The following is a 20,711-nucleotide window of genomic DNA, read 5'->3' as shown; positions in this document are numbered from 1 at the left end:
AGACCCAGGTCCTCTCCAAGGTGGTGAATGTTAAAACACACAAACATATGATATTTTAACTATGAACACACACATACACATGCACAAGGCCAATTTAAACTATGTAACTCTTTACTGCTGAGGCCAAGAATTCTGCACAAAGAAGCAGCATAGTGGGGCCAAGTACAGTGGCTCACACCTATAATCCCAGCACTTTGGGAGGCCAAGGCGAGCAGATTACCTGAGGTCAGGAGTTTGAGACCAGCCTGACCAACATGGTGAAACCCCAACTCTACTAAAAATACAAAAAAATTAGCCTAGTGTGGTGGCACATGCCTGCAGTCCCAGCTACTCGGGAGGCTGAGGCAGGAGAATTGCTTGAGCCCAGGAGGCAGAGGTTGTAGTGAGTCGAGATCACATCACTGCACCACTCTAGCCTGGGTGACAGAGGGAGACTCCATTTCAAAAAAAAGAAGTGGCATGGTAGTATTAAACCATTTTCCCTCTCTTCACTTGGCAAAAGGTAAGGTTACAGAACACTATAGAAGGTAGAGGAATATCAACTAAATAGTAATGTCAGGCCAGGTCTCAGGAGCTCTGACATGGGGGTGCAGGAGAGAAGTTAGTGATGGGAGTGGGAGACACTATGGAAGAACACAGAGAAGCATCCGAGTCCACAAGACCCTGTCTGTAAACAGCCTGGTCCCAACCAAGCTGAAACTGTCAGATGTTAGACAAGGCCTGCTGAAAATGAGGTGGTTCCCTGGCTTCCAGATGAAAAGCAGGGGCATAAGAATAGAGAAGGGAAGAATACAGATTTAGATAAGAAACTACTTGGTATGACAGGCCCGTGGTTTCCTAGGTTTGACACCAACAGCACAAACAACAAAAGAAAAATATATATAAATTGGACTTCATCAAAAATGTTTTTTATTTTTTAATTTTTTTTAGGGACAGGGACTTGTTCTGTTGCCCAAGCTGGAATGCAGTGGCACAATCACTGCTCACTGCAGCCTCGAATTCCTGGGCTCAAGTGCTCCTCCCGCCTTAGCTTCCTGAGAAGCTAGGATCACAGGCACACACCCCACAACTGGCTAATGTTTTTCTTCTTTGTAGAGATAGTCTTGCTATGTTGCCCAGGCTGTTCTCAAACTCCTGGGCTCAAGTAATCTTCCCACCTCCGCCTCCCAAAGTGCTAGGACTACAGACATAAGCCACCATGCCTGTCCAGACTTCATGAAAATTAAAAACATTTGGGGTGCACAGGTCACTATCAAGAAAGTGAAAAGAATCCACAGAATGGGAGAAATATCTGCAAATTACATATCTAATAAGAGATTTGTATCCAGAATACATAAAGAGTTCTTACAATTCAACAATATAAAGAACTCTTACAATTGAACAACAAAAAAATTCAACTCTTACAATTCAACATATCTAATAAGAGATTTGTATCTAGAATATATCAAGAACTCTTACAATTCAACAAAAAAAAACAAAAGCCCACTTATAAATTGGGTGCTACAACATGAAAAGATGCTTCAAAAGGACAAGTAACCCAATTTTAAAATGAGCAAAGGGAGCCATGGTGGCTCACACCTGTAGACCCAGCTACAGGTGTGAGGTGGGAGGATCACTTGAGCCCAGGAGTTCAAGGCTGTAGGGCACGTAATGATTTTGCCTGTGAAGAGCTACTGCATTCCAACCTGGGTAACACAGTGAGACCTCATCTCAAAAACAAAAACAAAATAACTAGTTAAAAAAAAATTGGGCCAAGGATTTGAATAGATATTTCTCCAAAGAAGATATGTAAGTGCCAACAGCATGTGAAAAGGTGCTCAACATCATTAAGCATTAGGAAAATGCAAATCAAAGCCAGAATGAGGATACTACTTCACACACAATGGGATGGTTAGAATAAAAGATAGACAATAACATATATCCCTGGTGGGAACGTAAAATGGTAAAGTCTCTGTGGAAAATATTTGAAAGTTACTCAAAAAGTTACACAGAGTTACCATAAGACCCAGAAATTCCACTCCTAGGTTATATACTCAAGAGAACTAAAAACATACATCCACACAAAGACATGCACATGAATGTTGATATTGAGATCTAATAAGAAACATATATTTGGTCTCCACCCCGGTTCCCCCTAGAGTGATGAGTGTCTTTTGTATGCTAATGAGATGACTGGTGGCTGGAGGGCCCCTAAATAGTTTCAAGAAGGGGGCTGGTGGCCAGAAAGACTAAGGGCATGATTAGAGGGTAGGGACTTTCTGCCCTACTCACCAACCTCTGGGGAGGACAGAGGGCCTGAAGGTTGAGGTGATCACCAAAGGTCAATGATTCAATCAACCACACCAACTGATTAAAGCCATGAAAATCTGAAGGACAGGGTTCAGAAAGTTTCTGGATACCGGAACCCGTGGAGATATCTGGAGGGTGATGCACCCAGAGGGGCATGAAGGCTCGGCACCCCTTCCTATATAACTTGCCCTATGCATCTCTTCCATCTGCTGTCCATCCCTCTCCTCTGTCATATCCTTTATAATAAACAGTAAGCATAAATCAGGTGTTTTCCTGAATTCCATGAGTTGTCCCAGTAAATTAATCAAACCCAAGGAGGGGGTCATAGGCACTGCCAGTTTATGGCTGGTTGATCAGAAGCACGGGTCACACCTGGAACATGTGACTGGCATCCGAAGCGGGGGGCAGTACTGTGGGACAGAGCCCTTAACCTATGGGCTCTGATACCATCTCTAGGTAGAGATGTCAGAACTGAATTAAATGGAAGGACACCGAGCTGGTGTCTTACGGAGAATTGCTGAGTGTGTAGGGAAAAACCCTCCACACTTCTGGTGTCAGAAGTGTTAAGTGGTGTGAGAAAGAAGGAAAAATGCTTTGCTTTTTCCCTATCTTTTACAGTACAGTTTTTTTTCTTCCAATTAGAAATGTTCATAGAAGTATTATTCATACATAATAGCCAAACGATAGAATGTTCATAGAAATATTACTCACACATAACAGCCAAAGAATAAGAATGACCCAAATGTCCATCATTGATGAACAGATAAATAAAATGCGGCATAGCCATACAATGGACAATTACTTGGCCATAAAAAGGAATGAAGCACTGATATGCCACAATGTGGTTGAGCCTTGAAAACATTATGCTAAGTGAAAGAAGTCAGACACAAAAGGCCACATATTGGATGATTCCATTTATATGAAATGTCCAGAACAGGCCAATCCATAGGAAAAATAGATTCGTGGTTACCAGGGGCTGGAGAGGGGTATGAGTGGTGACTGCTAATGGTTAGAGGGATTCTTTGGGGGATGGTGAAAATATTCTGGAATTAGATTGGAGTAATGATTATACAACTCTATGATATTCAATTCAATACATTAAAACCGAATGAATTGTATAGTTTTAAAGGGTTTTATGGTATGTGGATTATAAAGAAAACTAGTTGAATTGGAAATATCACCATAAATTTAAGACCTTTTAAGAAAAAGGTAATTGTTCTGCTCTGTTACTTAGGTGTCTAGGAGCCCCCAGAGTCCACCAGCTCTACCTTCATGAAGAACTATTATGCACACCTAGTGCCTGGGTTTTGGACTCTTAACCTTTTCCTGTAAGAAGAATCAGATCTCCTTGGAGAAGCAGCCATATCTCGTAGGGCAGGAAGAATCAAAAAGAGCCAGGGATATCTTGTCAAAAAACCATGGCACCTTCTAGCCACTTTGGGAACAGAATTTAAAAGCATAAGAAGGTCAGTGCACAGAAAGGGCTATAGAGGCCAGACGATGGAATTCTCAGCTTCAAAAAGAAAAAACCATTATAATTCACTGGAGCAATTCCAAGACATGGCCCAAAAGGGGAAATTACGTAAAGTATACTAGACAAGTCCTGTCTACTGATGTGTCCCTAATTTCTCATAAAAGGGAAAAATGAGAAAATGCATTTAATTGGTCAAAGAATATAGAATACTGTGATTTTTTTTTTACTGACAAAATACGTTCCTCTCATTGAGATTACACAGTTATTGCAGTTAATAATGGTGGTTATCCGTTCTGGTTTCTCTTAGAGGTATGAGATTTTTATAAAGAAAAACTTGCTAACACCCCAAGAATATCAGAATTCAGTATTCACTGAGAGCCTTGTTTTCTTCTTCTTTTTTTCTTTTTTTTTTGAGACAGGGTCTCATTCTATTGCCCAGGCTGGAGTGCAGTAACACAATCATAGCTCAATGAAGCCTCAATCTCCTGGGCTCAAGCAATCCTCCCATCTCAGCCTCTCAAACAGCTGGAACTACAGGCACGTTACCACGTCCAACTAATTTTTTTTTATAATGTTTTATAGACACGGGGGTTCTCACTGTGTTGCCCAAGCTGGTCTCAAACTCTTGGCCTCAGGCAATCCTCCTACCTCAGCCTCACAAAGCACTGGGCACTGGGATTACAGTTGTCAGCCACTGCGCTCAGCCCTATTCATTCTTTTTTTGTTTTTGTTTTTTTTTTGAGACAGAGTCTCGCTCTGTCACCAGCCTAGAGTGTGGTGGCGTGATCTTGGCTCATTGCAACCTCTGCCTCCCAGGTTCAAGCGATTTTCCTACCTCAGCCTCCCAAGTAGCTGGGACTATGGGCATGCGCCACCACGCCCAGCTAATTTTTGTATTTTCAGTAGAGATGGGGTTTCACCATGTTGGCCAGGATGGTCTCGATCTCTTGACCTCGTGATCCACCCGTGTCAGCCTCTCAACATGCTGGGACTACAGGCAAGAGCCAACACACCCGGCCCTCATTCTTTAAGATAAAATTTAAGAGTTACTTCCTGTGAAGCTGTAAATGATCTCTTAAGCAGAGTGAAGGGCTCCTGAAATCACCTTTATCTCTCTTACACACTCTGTGACTGTTTATTTACCTGCCTCCCTGTCATCCCTGACATCCAGCCCAGGGCATGGCACACAACCAGAAGTTAGCATGTTTACTCAGTTACTGGATGAATGCTAGCCCCTGACACAATACATCGGAAAGAGTGGACACTCGAAAATATTTACTGAATGAACACATGAGCTAACCTTCTGAGCAGCTAGACTCTGACTGCTTTCACTAAGAGCCAAAGACGTAAAATACTGGATACACTCATCTAGCTCTGTTTGAGGTAAGGAAGCCAGCAACTGCCTGAGCTCTTCTTCAGTGGAAGAATCCTGAAATGAAAGGAAAATTCTTCATAAATACTCAACAACTGAGTACAACAAAAAATATCCAAAGACTCAAAGCCAACATTTACCATATATATCAAAGTCATATATGATATGTGCATCTCTCTCTATATATATATATGATATAGATACAGGGAAAGAGATATCAGAGATTAATTATTGCTTTCAGTCTTGAAAACAGTCACCCACCCAGGTAAATAAACAATCATTTAATTTTGGATTCTATATTTTCACGTTTGCTACTTCAAACTGAGAGACGCACTATAAACTTTAATTTTGAATTTTCATCTGATATCTTGACATTCTCAACATCTTGACTCAAAATGAAGTACTGCACCCTTACTAATTAAAGCTACTGCTTTTTAAATCCAGAACGTGTTACTATCTCATTTTCTCTAATAATTAATATCTAGCATATTCATTTTCCTATTTTTCAAAAAGCTACAAACGCATAAGTTTTAAGAGTTTCATTTTCTAGTCTAGGAAAGATACTCAAGAAGCATGCTTTAAATCTGTGGCAGTGTTTGTCAACCAGGAGCTATTTTGCCCCGGGAACATCTGGCAATGTCTGGGGACATCTTTGGTTGTTACAACTAGAGGGTGCTACTAGCATCTAGGGAGTAGAGTCTAGGGATGCTGCTACACACCCTACAAGTTACACAACAGTTCCCTACCACAAAGAATTATCTGGCCCAAAATGTCAATAGTGCTGAGGCTGAGAAAACCTGACCTACAGAAGCTCAGAAGGGACCAACTCATGGATGCTGATATGCTATGGCATGTCACCCACTGGTTCACAGAGACTCCCAATTCCCAAAGGCAGAAAATAATAAAATAGAAAATAATATAATAAAAAAATATGAAAAATATAGTTCCTCAGCCCCTCCTGAGGAACCAAATATTTGTATAACTACTATGATTTCAGTTTTACATTCCAGTTTACCTGCTTGTGAGAAGTAGCCAACAACTACTTTTTAAAAGTATTTTGTACCCAAAGTGAAGATAATATATTAAACCATTTTTCACTCTCTAAATTATTATTAATATTGTTTTACTTACTTCTTTTAAAGATGGCAAAGGAGGTGGTAGGAGAAAAAAGCGAAGATCAGTCTCTTTGCTTCGTGCCAAACCAATAAGAGTTTTCGGATCACAGGCTTGAGCAATTAGCCTATACTGGTAATCTATTGAAAAAGCATTTATCTTTTGTCAATACCAAAACCAGCTGATAGATGTTGTAAAGATTAACTGAACAAACTACTTGAAAGCACTCTAAGTTTTAGACTGCTCTGCAAATTTGTAATCCAAAATGTCCCAAGTGCAACTACATTTACAATACCTATAAGTTAGCTACATTAGCTACATTTCCAGGACTGATCTCACAGTTCTCCTCAACATATATCTGGAGACCGGGGTCACAGCCTAACTTTTTGGAAAAAAGGAAACTCAAAGGTGGAAACTGGTAAGTCAGAACCAATTTAACTTCTTTTTAAAACAATTCCAGCATTCAAAAGCTGTTCCGACCACTACTCAAAACACATGAGGTTGCATTTAAGCCTACTGCCCCGTGGTGATGCTATGGTGCTTTGGTATTCATAATGCCCATGAATATTTAGTCTGCAGTTCCAGACAGCGGCACTTTCAATTAAACATGCCATTCTTTATATATCAAAAACAAAACACCATTCTTTATATATCAAAAACAAAATTCCAATCATGAAAGCAATCATTATTTTCAATAATGGCGGTTTATAACTTGGGGTTGGCCAGGCACTGCAGCTCAGGCCTATAATCCCAGCACTTTCAGAGCCAAGGCAGGTGGATCATCTGAGGTCAGGAGTCCAAGACCAGCCTGACCGACATGGTGAAACCCTGTGTCCACTAAAAATACAAAAATTAGCCAGGCGTAGTGGTGGGCACCTGTAATCCCAGCTATTCGGGAGGCCACGGCAGGAAAACAGCTTGAACCCAGGAGACAGAGGCTGTAGTGAGCGGAGGTCATACCACCACACTTCAGCCTGGGTGACAGAGCAAGACTCTGTCTCAAATAATAATAATAATAATAATAATAATAACAACCTGGGTGAGTACTTCTGGATCAAGTGGGGAACTTTTTCAAAATCTATGGGCCAGGGCACTTCCTCTGATTTCTCTGATACAGTAAGTCTGGAATGGAGCCCTGGAAGGCAAATTTTGAAAAATATTTCTATTCTAAATCTCCACCAACATTAAGTGAGCTTATACTAACATTATAAATTATTATAATTGTAGCCACCAACCAATTAACAAATTAATTTGCAGAGATCTCATTCTGAGTTTAACTTTTCTTTGAGAGTGGTGCAATCTTGGCTCACTAACGACTCTGGCTCGTGGGTTCGCAATTCTTGTGCCTCAGCCTCCCAGTAGCTGGGATTACAAGCACACGTCACCATGCCCAGCTGAAATTTTGTATTTTTTTAGTAGAGACAGGGTTTTGCCATGTTGCCCAGGCTGGTCTTGAACTGCTGGCCTCAAGTGATCCACCCTCTTTAGCCTCCCAAAGTGCTGGGATTACAGGTGTGAGCCACTGTGCCTAGCTGAGAAAATTATTTTTTTTCTATTTTGCCCATTTTTACAAGACAGCTCTACTAACAAAATATAGTTTTGTCCATGTACTATAACCAGAGCAGATATGAGTTCTTTTTAAAGTATTTTTATTGTAAAATGTGTGACTCTGAAACACAATTACATATTTCAAATAGTCCATTAAAAATGATATACACGGCCGGGTGCGGTAACTCAAGCCTGTAATCCCAGCACTTTGGGAGGCCGAGACGGGCGGATCACAAGGTCAGGAGATCGAGACCATCCTGGCTAACACTGTGAAACCCCGTCTCTACTAAAAAATACAAAAAAACTAGCCGGGCGACGTGGCAGGCGCCTGTAGTCCCAGCTACTCGGGAGGCTGAGGCAGGAGAATGGCGTAAACCCGGGAGGCAGAGCTTGCAGTGAGCTGAGATCCGGCCACTGCACTCCAGCCTGGGCGACAGAGCGAGACTCCGTCTCAAAAAAAAAAAAAAAAAAAATGATATACACACATACAAATTGGGTACATTCAACTATTAGTATTAGAGTCAAGTAGATTGTAAAAGTAAAAGCAAATATAATTGTATGGTGTAGCAAGCAATTAAGTATACTTCATTAAATAGAAACCCAAAGAAAACTGAAGTACATTAGGCAACTATCAGAATCAAGAGTTGCTCTCAAAGAAGTATGTAACCAAATAAAACTTTGTTCTGGTAGAAAGTTACACAAACATATATACCTCATTTCTAAGCTCATTCTTACCAAACACATTTGACTACCAGGTCAGCAGGCTTTCTACTTTCCGTATCACTGAAGCTTCTTAAAATGTTTAAAATACTTTTTATATATACTAAGACTGCCTGAATTATTTTCCTTCCTGAATCTCACTCCCTTGTCTTTTACATCGAAAATCAAGAGCCAGCTGAAGACCTGCCACCTGTTCGGGTGGTCTCATTACCATGCCAGTGATGGGTCTCCGACATCTCCTGCACAGCCTCGAGTCGCGTGGTTTTGTCATCTGACTTGCTCTTCCGTAGGAGCAGCCACACAGCACACTCATGATCTTCTATATCAACTGTACTAAAAGGGTCTTTGCAAAAAGAAAAAACCAAGACAATGTGAACAGCTAAGATAATACTTTTATCTTCACTTTAAGACAGTAATTTATAAATATTTGAAATCTACAATTGGAGAGTTAAATCCATGTATACAGGTATTGATAAAAACTGATATTATTTGTTCTCAATTCTATAATATTATCTTTTATAGTTATTATGAATACTGTGTGTGCTTTTTTTTTGGTGGGGGGCAGGGGTCAGTTTTGTTTTGTTTTTTGAGACAGTCTCACTTTGTTACACAGGCTGGAATGCAGTGACACGATCATGGCTCACTGCAGCTTCAACTTCTTGGCCTCAAGCAATCCTCCCACCTCAGCTTCCTGAGTAGCTGAGATCACAGGTGTGTACCATTAGGCGCAACTAATCTTTTTCTTTTTTTCTAGAGACAGGGACTTGTTACCATTGCCCAGGTTCAACATGTATGCTTTTGTTTTGTATATTCTGGTGTCTTTCATATGTGGTCATTTTTAAATCTTTTTCTCCCCAAAACTTTTTCAAAAAGATCAAATATATGAAAGAAATTAAAGAATGCATTAACATAGGCTGGGCACGGTGGCTCACGCCTGTAATCCCAGCACTTTGGGAGGCCCGACGTGGGTGGATCACAAGGTCAGGAGATGGAAACCATCCTGGCTAACACTGTAAAACCCTGTCGCTACTAAAAATACAAAAAAAAAAAAAAATAGTCGGGTGAGGTGGCGGGCACCTGTAGTCCCAGCTACTCAGGAGGCTGAGGCAGCAGAATGGTGTGAACCCAGGAGGCAGAGCTTGCAGTGAGCAGAGATCGTGCCACTACACTCCAGCCTGGGTAACAGAGCAAGACTGTCTCAAAAAAAAAAAAAAAAAAAAAGTTAATATCCATACATCACATCTAGATTCAATAACTGTTATTATTCTACCATATTTTCTTAATCTATATTCATATGTAATTTTTCCCAAACTATTTGAAAGGATGATGTAGACAAAATGACATTTTACCCTTTCACAGTTCAACCTGCATCTCCTAAGAACAATCCTGCATTCTCTTAAATAACCACAATGCTATTATCACACCCAAAAACACTAACAAAAATCTTCCCAAATCATCTAAAATTCAGTCTAATTCCATATTCAAGCTTCCCCAATTTTTCAAAAAAAAAAAAATTTTTTTAAGGTTGTTTTTTAAAACCAGGATTTAATAAAGTCTCTTTTAACTGTAGAAAGTTTTCTCACCTTTTATTTTCACAATGCCAACTTTTTAAGGAGATCAGATAAGCTCTTTTGTATCTAGCTCCACATTGTAGATTAACCTGATTGTGAAATCTATGATTGTGGATGTACTATGCTCATTATGAGAAGGCATGGGAGTGATTTTCTAACAAATTTAAAATTAAAAAACACTTATCAAGAGAATAGGGTATATTTTATCTCCATATTTATTCATAATTACCTAAGGAAGGAAGAAAATTGTCCAAAGCATTAAGCCCTTAAAATTAAATACAGTCCAAGAGAATAATGCTAATTAATTTTCTTTCTTTTCTTTTCTTTTTTTGAGACAGAGTCTCACTCTGTCACCCAGGCTGGACTGCAGTGGTATGATCTTGGCTCACTGCAACCTCTGCCGCCTGAGTTCAAGTGATTCTCCTGCCTTAGCCTCCCGAGTAGCTGGGATTACAGGCACCCATCACCGTGCCTTGCTATTTTTGTATTTTTAGTAGAGATAAGGTTTCACCATGTTACCCAGGCTGGTCTCAAACTCCTGACTTCAGGTTATCCACCCACCTCAGCCTCCTAAAGTGCTGGGATTACAGGTGTGAGCCACCGCACCTGGCCTGATTATTTTCCATAGCTATAAAAAATATTAGTATAAAAAATGAAAAAAAGTATCAGGTTGATCATTCCAATGACTTTCAGATTACTGATAAGGATTCCAAGTCACATATTTGATATTTACCAGCAAATGGATTCCGTAGTATCTTGGCGGATGTTGCCAATACTTTTCTTACTGCTTTGTGAAGTTCTTTTCTTGCCTGCCAGGCAATACCTAAAATGATCATAAAATCAAGTAAAACCAAGAATGTATTCTTTTTTTTCTTTTTTTTTTTTGAAACAGAATCTTGCTCTGTCGCCCAGGCTGGAGTTCGGTGGTGCGATATCCCCTCACTGCAGGCTCCGCCTCCCGGGTTCACCCCCTTCTCCTGCCTCAGCCTTCCGAGTAGCTGGGACTACAAGCGCCCGCCACCATTCCTGGCTAATTTTTTTGTATTTTTAGTAGAGACGGGGTTTCACCATATTAGCCAGGATAGTCTCGATCTTCTGACCTCATGATCCACCTGCCTTAGCCTCCCAAAGTGCTGGGATTACAGGCGTGAGCCACCACGCCCCACCCAAGAATGTATTCTTAACACTATGCTCCAGTGTTTCAAAGAGAAATGTATAAACTCCAAATTTTTTCACAAAGAAAATACAAAATAGCACCGTTGTCTTTTTATTGTCACTATTGATGCAACTAAAACCATTACGGAAACACAGAGCTCTCAATTCCAAAATAAGATTGCTCTCCAAGTTAGGGAAAAGTAAAAACAAAAACACTTAACTACAAAAACACTTACTAAAGCTAAAGAAAATCTTCACATACAACACAGGTTTTGCAATATCCAGGAAAATGTCCCTCGTGATGAGCTCACCTCAAACTGAAGTTTGGAAATACTTTATTAAAGAGATTAAGTCTTATTATACAGGTATATTATAAGCAACAACAATTATCTATGTAATTGAAATTGTAAACATACCATAAAAGCATTTTGAAATATAGAAAGTGATAACTAATAGCAACAGAGCAGCGGGTGACAGACACAGGAGAGCAGTAGAGCCTGCCCCACTTGAGGAACATCATGTTAACTGGCACATTCTGGCTAACAGTGTATGAACAGGCAGCTGTGAGTCAACTGTGTGACTCACCATGCTACCCATATGTTGAGGAAAATATACTCTTCTGCTGTAAAATTTCATGTTCACCATGCAACCATATGATCACTAATGAGGGCTTCCATGTGTCCTAAATATTGAGAAGTGGAGTGTCCTAACTAGTAAAGACAGGTTTTCTAGCCTGGGTGACAGATAATTATAATAAATGAGTTGGCATTCATATTGATGAATGTATCTCATGTGTTTGGTTTGCATGAATACATCCCTTAAAGTAGAAATATCGCTGAGCTAAATGATAAAATCATGTTTTTTGTACTTGCCAAACTGAGAGCCAGCCTCTGTATTGACAGTTCCACTAAGGTGTGGAATTCCAGGTTCAGACTAAAAATGCCAGTTAGTCTTCTCTTCACTTAGTTTTAGGAGAGTTGCAAACCTGGATTAAATGTGGAAGTCTAAACTTTGGTCCTTAATTAATTCTTTAGGAACTTGGTTTTCACAGGGTTTGGTGATTCTTAGAATTAGCTCAATCTGTACTACTAATATTGTGTTTTAAATAGACATATTTTTAAATTCAATGACTAGCTTCCATTTTTCACAAAGAGAGGCTTACTTCACAATAAACTTACCATGATTTTCTCCTTTATCTAAAGAAACTGTGTGCACATATATATATGACTTCATTTTTTCTCTTTCTACCACTTGAGTATCTAATGTCACAGCTTTCTTCAGGGCCAGAACTTCATATGTAAGAAATAAAGAACCTCTTAAAGAGAAAAGAAAAAATGCATCATAAATACACAATCAAAATGTAACACAAGAGCTATTCTTCTCTATTAAGTTTGTCATAGTAAACTTCTTTCTTTTTTATTGGGAAACATAACATGTATACAGTAATATGCATATAACATTTATACAGTCATGCGCCATATACTGAATTTTTGTTCAAGAACAGACCTCATATACGATAGTGGTCTCATAAGATTATAACGAGCTAAAAAATTCCTATCTCCTAGTGACTAAGTAGCCAACGTAACACATTAATCACGTTTGTGGTGATGCTGTGTAAACAAATCTACCATGCTGCCCATCCTAGAAAAGTCTAGCACATACAATTATGTAGAGTACATAATACTTGATAATAATAAATGTTACTGATTTATGTATTTACTATAGTATACTTTTATTGCTATTTCAATGTGTACTCCTTCTACTTAACTGTAAACTGCCTAGGGCAGGTCCTTCAGAAGGTATCCAGAAAAAAGTGTTATCACAGGAGATGACAGCTCCATGCGTGTCACTGCCCCTGAAGACCTTGCAGTAGGACAAGATGCAGAGGTGGAGACAGTGATATGGATGACCCTGACCCTGTGTAGGCCTAGGCTGATGGGTTTGTGTTTTCATTTTTAATAAAAACATTTAAAAAGTTAAAAAATTTTTTTTGCTGGCACAGCAGCAAGGCCTGTAGTCTCAGCTATTCCAGAGGCTAAAGCAGGAGGATCCCTTGAGCCCAGGAGTTCGAGGCTGCAGCATGCTATGACTGTACCCACGAGTAGCCACTGCTCTCCAGCCTGGGCGACAGAGCAAGACCTCGTCTCAAAAATATATATATATATATATATATATTTTTTTTTTTTTTGAGACAGAGTCTCACTCTGTCCCCAAGGATGGAGTGCAGTGGCATGATCACAGCTCACTGCAAGTTCCACCTCCTGGGTTCACGCCATTCTCTCGCCTCAGCCTCCCAAGTAGCTGGGACTACAGGAGCCTGCCACCACGCCTGGCTAATTTTGTTTTTGTATTTTTAGTAGAGACAGGTTTCACCGTGTTTGCCAGGTTGGTCTCAATCTCCTGATCTCGTGATCCACCCACCTCGGCCTCCCATAGTGCTGGGATTACAGGCGTGAGCCACCGCACCCGGCCTCAAAAAGATTTTTTTTTTTTTTTTGGAGAGGGGGTCTCGCTCTGTTGCCCAGGCTGGAGTGCAGTGGCGCAGTCTTGGCTCACTGCAAGCTCTGCCTCCCGGGTTCACGCCATTCTCCTGCCTCAGCCTCCCAAGTAGCTGGGACTACAGGAGCCTGCCACCACGCCTGGCTAATTTTGTTTTTGTATTTTTAGTAGAGACAGGTTTCACCGTGTTTGCCAGGTTGGTCTCAATCTCCTGATCTCGTGATCCACCCACCTCGGCCTCCCATAGTGCTGGGATTACAGGCGTGAGCCACCGCACCCGGCCTCAAAAAGATTTTTTTTTTTTTTTTGGAGAGGGGGTCTCGCTCTGTTGCCCAGGCTGGAGTGCAGTGGCGCAGTCTTGGCTCACTGCAAGCTCTGCCTCCCGGGTTCACGCCATTCTCCTGCCTCAGCCTCCCAAGTAGCTGGGACTACAGGCACCCACACCACGCCTGGCTAATTTTCGTATTTTTAGTACAGACAGGGTTTCACCTTGTTAGCCAGGATGGTCTCGATCTCCTGACCTCATGATCTGCCCGCCTTCGCCTCCCAAAGTGCTGGGATTACAGGCATGAGCCACCATGCCTGGCCAAAAAGATTTTTTTAATAGACAAAAGTTTATAGAATAAGGACATAAAGAAAGAAAATATTTTTGTATAGCTATACAATGTGCTTGTGTTTTAAGCTAAGTGTAATTACAAAAGTCAAAAAGTTTTTCAAAAATTTAAGGTAATAAGGTAAAAAATATATATATACAGTAAGCTGAGGTTAATTATGAAAGCCAGGACTTTATTTATTTTTAGAGACAGGGTCTCAACTATGTTGCCCAGGTTGACCTCAAACTTCTGGGCTCATGTCATCCCCTCGCCTCAGCCTCCCGAACAGCTGGGACTACCGGCCCACAGCACTGCATCCAGCTAGGTTAATTATTAAAGAAAAAAATACTGTTTTATAATTAGTGTAGCTGGGTGCAGTGGTGCATGCCTGTAGTCCCAGCTAGTTAGAAGGCTGAGGCAGGAGGATCTCTTGAGTCCAGGAGTTCAAGGCCAGCCTAGGCAAAACATAGTGGGACTCTGCCTTTAAAGAAAATACAAAGTTCAGCCAGGCGCAGTGGCTCATGCCTGTAATCCCAACACTCTGGGAGGCCAAGGCGGGCGGATCACCAGAGGTCAGGAATTCAAGACTGGCCTGGCCAACATGGCAAAATCAAGGCTCTACTAAAAATACAAAACTTAGCCAGGTGTGGTGGCAGGCACCTGTAATCCCAGCTACTGAGGAGGCTGAGTCAGGAGAATCACTTGAACCCAGGAGGCAGAGGTTGCAGTGAGACGAGATTACGCCACTACACTCCAGCCTGGGCGACAGAGCAAGACTCCGTTTCAAAAAAAAAAAAAAGTGTAATGTAACCTAAGTACATAGTGTTGATAAAGTCTACAGTAGTGTACAGCAATGTCCTAAGCCCTCATGCTCACTCACCATTCACTCACCCAAAGCAACTCCCCATCCTATAAGCTCCACTCATGGTAAGTGCCCTATGTAAGTGTACCATTTTAAAATGTTATTTACTGTACCTTTTTTTGTTTGGATATGTTTAGGTACACAAATACTTTCCATTGTATTATAATAGCCTATAGTATTCAATACAGTCACATGCTGTACAGGTTTGGAGCCTAGGAGCAATAGGCTGTCCCACACAGCCTAGGTGTGGAGTAGGCTCTGCCATCCAGGTTTGTGCAAGTGCACTCTGTGATGATTGCATAACAATGAAATCACCTAACAACACATTACTCAGAATGTATCGCCATTATTGACACATGACTGTATATATACATATACATGTATATACACATTTCAGTTTACAAATAAATAGCTTCATAATCATATCCAGGCAAGAAACAGAATGTTAACAGCACCCCAGAAGCCCACAGTGTGTCCTCCCTGATACTGACCTGTTCTCATCTCTATATATGATTCTGATTTTTATTATAACAATATGCTTTTCTTTATAGTTTATATATGCATCCTTAAACAACAGAGCTTAGTTTTGCCTGTTTTTGAAATTCATATCAATGGAATCACACTACATGTATTCTTTTGCTCAGCCTTGTATTTATGTGAGTCATCCATGTTGCTGCATGTAAAATGTAGTTCCTGCACTTAGATTTTCGTATAGTATGCGATTATTCATTGCATGGATATACTACAACTTACTTATTCACTCTCCCATAGACAGGCATTGACAACGTTTCTAATTTGAGTCTATCACAACAATGCTGTTACGTATCTTATACATCTCTACCGTGCATACATGTACGTGTACCTCTATCTATCTACACGTACATATATCTAGAATTACATACCTTCTGATAGTATACATATTCAATTTTACTAGATAATGACAAACCGGTTTTGCAAAAAGATGAGCCAATGTGTACTCCCATCATCTACCTGAAGTTAACTTTAAATGTTGTTTGTTGTGTATCTCAAAATGAAGATTTCTTTTTTCCTAATCAGATTGACTTACACACTCCCTAAATCCTGACACAAAGATTGCACTCTGGATTGAGAGCTTAGCAACATTGTTTTCCTACACCTTCTTCTGACCTTTGGTTTCTACCCTCAGGTAAGCAGATAAAACAAAGTTCAGACACTGGTTTAGCATCAGAGGTACACAAAGAAGGCTCTTTAGAATCCTCTGCCCTCGGCCAAGGGCAGTGGCTCAGCCTGTAATCCCAGCACTTTGGGAGGCCAAGGCAGGCAGATCACCTGACCTCAGGAGTTTAAGACTAGCCTGGGCAACATGGCGAGACCCCGTCTCTACTAAAAATACAAATAATAATAATAATACAGCCAGGTGTGGTGGTACACACCTGTGGTCCAGCTTGGGAGGCTGAGGTGGGAGGATCACCTGAACCCAGGGGGCAGAGGCTGCAGTGAGCCGAGATCATGCCACTGCACTCTAGCCAGGGTGACCAGAGTAAGACACTGTCTCAAAAAAAAAAAAAAAAAAGAATCCAAGAATCCAATCTACTCTCTTCGGGATGTATCTGAACTTTTATCCTGTTTTCCATGAAAGACAAAATTCTTTACTATAAGAAAAAACTGTAATTAATTTTCACTATATTCCTGAATATAATTGTGAGCTAGACAAACTGCATTACAGAAAAGGTTATATATACATTTATGCTTTGCCCAGAATGAGTCAAAGGGAAAAATTATCTAAATATATTTTGCCATACATTACAATGTCATGGAGAAATGTATGCATTTGGATAAAATGCCAAATATATCTCTTATCATTTCAGCATCTGAGAGTTAATTTTATATTTGTACTAGTAAAAAGTATTAACAAATACAGTACAATAGTATTACATATATATTCCTCCCCCTAAAGAAAAGTAAAAGAAGGAATATGAAAAATAACAATTTGCTGAAAGAGGGTCACTGCATTCATTACACGTGCTCCTGAGGGAGCATCAGGTGGGAGATGTCCATCTGTTGATTTTCTCAGTCAGCCTCAAATTCCTTTCATGTGAGCTTTGTGGTGACCTACGGGATTTTCCAAAATACTTTTGACTATAGTCAGTTTGCACCTTTTTCACCCACTTTAGAACCTAATACAAGACGTGACTCTAAGTGTGTCAAAGCTAAGTGCATGCCTGATATAAGTGCGTCAAAGTGCTTTTCTCACAGCAGCAGTGCCTGGCAGGCAGAGTTCCTAGTACACACTTGGCTCCAAGATAAAGCACTCCTCAGAAGGTAAGGAAACCACATCATGACAACATTTAACTGGTGGGATCAGTGATTAAATCCACCAGTCTAATTCCAAAATCTATACCCTTTCAATACCTCATGCAACCTGTAAATCACTGCCATTGAGATTTCCAATAGAGTAAAATGAAGCCAATTAACATTCCACAGTTGACAACTTACCCTAAAATAAGTGATCCAGTAAACTTTATTATATTTCCTTCAAAAGAAAAAAAGTCAATGTGATGAATTTCATTTTTAAAAGTGTGAAAGGAAATAGGCAACAGTGTAAGTCTCTACCTGTATCATGTTATCAGATAAGTAGCTATTATTTTTATATTAATATAATCAGTTGCTATTAATAAATGGTCTCCTATCCTTAGACACAAACACACAAATCAACAAGCACTGAGTGCAAATATAATGTATACTGAAGACATTTCATACCTCCTCTTTCTCCACCTCCTAGTCCCTGTTCCACTACTGACGCTGGTAGGACTACAATGCTTCCACCAAATGCAACATTCAGGCAGCTCACTTCCCTTCTGACCCCTTTTAGTTAACAACCCATTAAAGAAAGAAATGGGAAGCATTGTCCCTATCACTACTAGAACTATATTTAAGGATTATATTGTCAAGTGAGGACATGAAAGAATGTTTTCTAAAGTAATTATGTTATAATTGATGGTTAGGTATATATGTACATAGCCCCATTTAAAACAGAGATTAGACCAGGTGCAGTGGCTCACGCCTGTAATCCCAACACTTTGGGAGGCCAATGCGAGCAGATCACCTGAGGTCAGGAGTTTGAGACCAGCCTGGCCAACAGGTGAAATCCCATCTCTACTAAATATAAAAGAAAAAAATTACCCAGGCTTGGTGGCACCTGCCTGTTATCCCTGCTACTCGGGAGGCTGAGGCAGGAGAATCACTTGAACCACAGACGCAGAGGTTGCAGTGAGCCGAGATTGCACCACTGCACTCCAGCCTGGTCGACAGAGCAAGAATCCACCTTAAAATAAATAAATAAAATAAAATAGCGATTATATTATAAGTTTATTTATAAATGTTTGGGTCTTGGAAAACTTTTTCAATATTAAAAAATTCCTATGACAGACACTGCTAATTGCCTGTCCAATACACATGCCCTTTAATCCTTACAAATACACAACCTGATTACCACCTAAAAATATTCAAACTCCTAGACAACTCTGTAGCTAGGGCTAACTGTGTAACACAGTTGTAGCCAATAGGATATAGATGGAAGTCTATAGAGATGGATCCCTCCCCACATAAAAAGACAAAGCCTCAAACTGGCTTTTGGCCCTCTGCTTCTTGATACCCAAGGATTCAGTAACCATCTTGTAACCATGAGGACAATAAAGAGAATGGAACAGGAAGACAAGAAGATTGCTAAACTGTAATTCCTGCCCTAAACTGTCTCCACCTTGACTTATTATTATGTAAGAAGAATGAAAACCGTATTAACCTAAGCCACTGGACTCAAGCTTCTGTTACATGCACTGTGCACAGTCTTAACTGATATGGTACTCATGATGATTAGGCACTGAAGCTAGCCCACAAAAATCTTTATTTTTTTTTATATAATATTTATATATATATAATATTTACATAAAGAAAATATATACAAATAAATATAAAGATTTTAAGTATATATATACAGAGTTTCACTCTGTTGCCCAGGCTGCAGTGCAATGACACAATCTCAGCTCACTGCAATCTCCACCTCCTGGGTTGAAGTGATTCTCCTGCCTCAGCTTCCTGAGGAGCTAGGATTACAGGCACCCACCACCACACCCAGCTAATTTTTGTATTTTTAGTAGTGACGGGGTTTCACCATGTTGGCCAGGCTGGTCTTGAACTCCTGACTTCAAGTGATCCACCCACCTCAGCCTCCCAAAGTGCTGGGATTACAGGCATGAGTCACTGCACCCGGCCTTAACCTATAATTTATTGCACATACTGAGACACTCCTTTGTTCAGAGCTTCAACTCATGCTGCCAAAATGACACTTGTCCTCACTTCTCTTTTTGTATTTAAAACAGTATCAGAATTTTCTAGATGAAAATGATCTATCCCTAAAAACAGACGTCTCTTAAAAATCAAAAAGAAACTCCATGAGGAAAAGGAGTTTGCTTTATTCAATATTGTATTCTTAGGGCCTAGAATTGTACCTGGCACAGAGTAGATGGTCAATTAAATATTTTGTTTATTGTCAAATGAATAAAAGATGTTCTGGCCAATCTTCTCATTTTACACATAAAGGAAATAATGCTCAGGAAAGTTAAGTTATTTCATTCTTCTATCCAACAAAAACTATTTGATCACCTACTATATGCCACGCATAATAAATAACTAGGTTATAGTGGCAAACAAGATAAAATACTGCCTTCACAGAGTTTACAGTGGAAACTGTAAGATAATTAACTAAGTTCTACACTGACCCTACGAAATGACAAGTAACAGATCCAACCTGGCCTATGGTGTCAGAGAAAGCTTCCTAAATGAAGGCAAGGCTCCAAATGGAGTAGACTGGAGACACATCCCGAGCCCCTGGAAGGCAAGGATGACATCTTCCTTGCTCACGACTGTATTCCCAGAACCTAACATGGGTGCCTGGCACTTTGTTTTGCAAGTGCTTAATACATATCTGCTGAATGAAAATGCAGTTATATTTAAGTTTACGATGATGAGTATGAAATTTGACAGGGGAAGTAGAAGAGGGAAAATAATTCTCAAGAAAAAGGAGTATGTATGGCTCTGGGCCTATAAAATTGGGGTGGACTATTAGTACAGAAACACATAAACAAATTTGAGATTTAATCATGGGTTCAACAAATTTTTGTGGCCCATCTTAGAAACGGCCACAATTCTATCACTGTTCCTATAAGAAAATAAGAGTTGTTTAAGCTGTACTCACTGATGTCTCTCCAGCGTGTGCCACTTTTCAGCGGGGAAGTAGAGGTTCCTATTCTTCTGCAACAGATGACACAATAAGCAGCCAGGGACATTCTGTGTAAGTAGAACAACCACAACAAATTTAATTTAGCATCTAAATCAAAACACTTGTTTTAACTACAAGAACATGTTACCATCACAGTGGATGACCCACAGAGTTAGCTTTTTCAAGACTACGAAGAAAACTTTCCAATTAAAAAAAATTTCTCCCTTAAAAACTTAAAAGGGACTTATTAGAATATTA

At 40.0% G+C, this 20,711-nt stretch overlaps 1 protein-coding gene across 5 annotated transcripts in view; it reads right to left on the bottom strand.

Moving 5' to 3' along the window:
* SERAC1 (serine active site containing 1) overlaps positions 1 to 20,711 on the bottom strand; it is a 61,685-nt gene that overhangs the window by 30,369 nt on the left and 10,605 nt on the right. For 2 of the 5 annotated variants that reach the window (XM_033234937.1, XM_033234938.1), the window contains exons 2-8: positions 20,430 to 20,521; positions 17,672 to 17,708; positions 12,421 to 12,557; positions 10,821 to 10,910; positions 8,728 to 8,859; positions 6,267 to 6,388; positions 5,064 to 5,192 (exon numbers count right to left, since the gene is read on the bottom strand). In XM_033234937.1, coding sequence (XP_033090828.1) covers positions 5,064 to 5,192; positions 6,267 to 6,388; positions 8,728 to 8,859; positions 10,821 to 10,910; positions 12,421 to 12,557; positions 17,672 to 17,708; positions 20,430 to 20,520 — 738 coding nt within the window. In that variant the 5' untranslated portion in view covers position 20,521. The remainder of the gene's footprint in view (positions 1 to 5,063; positions 5,193 to 6,266; positions 6,389 to 8,727; positions 8,860 to 10,820; positions 10,911 to 12,420; positions 12,558 to 17,671; positions 17,709 to 20,429; positions 20,522 to 20,711) is intronic. The other 3 variants (XM_033234940.1, XM_033234941.1, XM_033234939.1) reach the window with 2 other exon arrangements.

Source organism: Trachypithecus francoisi, unplaced genomic scaffold (genome assembly GCF_009764315.1).
Source record: "Trachypithecus francoisi isolate TF-2019V2 unplaced genomic scaffold, Tfra_2.0 Lachesis_group15, whole genome shotgun sequence".
NCBI lineage: Eukaryota > Metazoa > Chordata > Mammalia > Primates > Cercopithecidae > Trachypithecus > Trachypithecus francoisi.
Note: the sequence above shows the minus strand (reverse complement) of the source record. Positions and strands in the feature narration are given on the sequence as shown.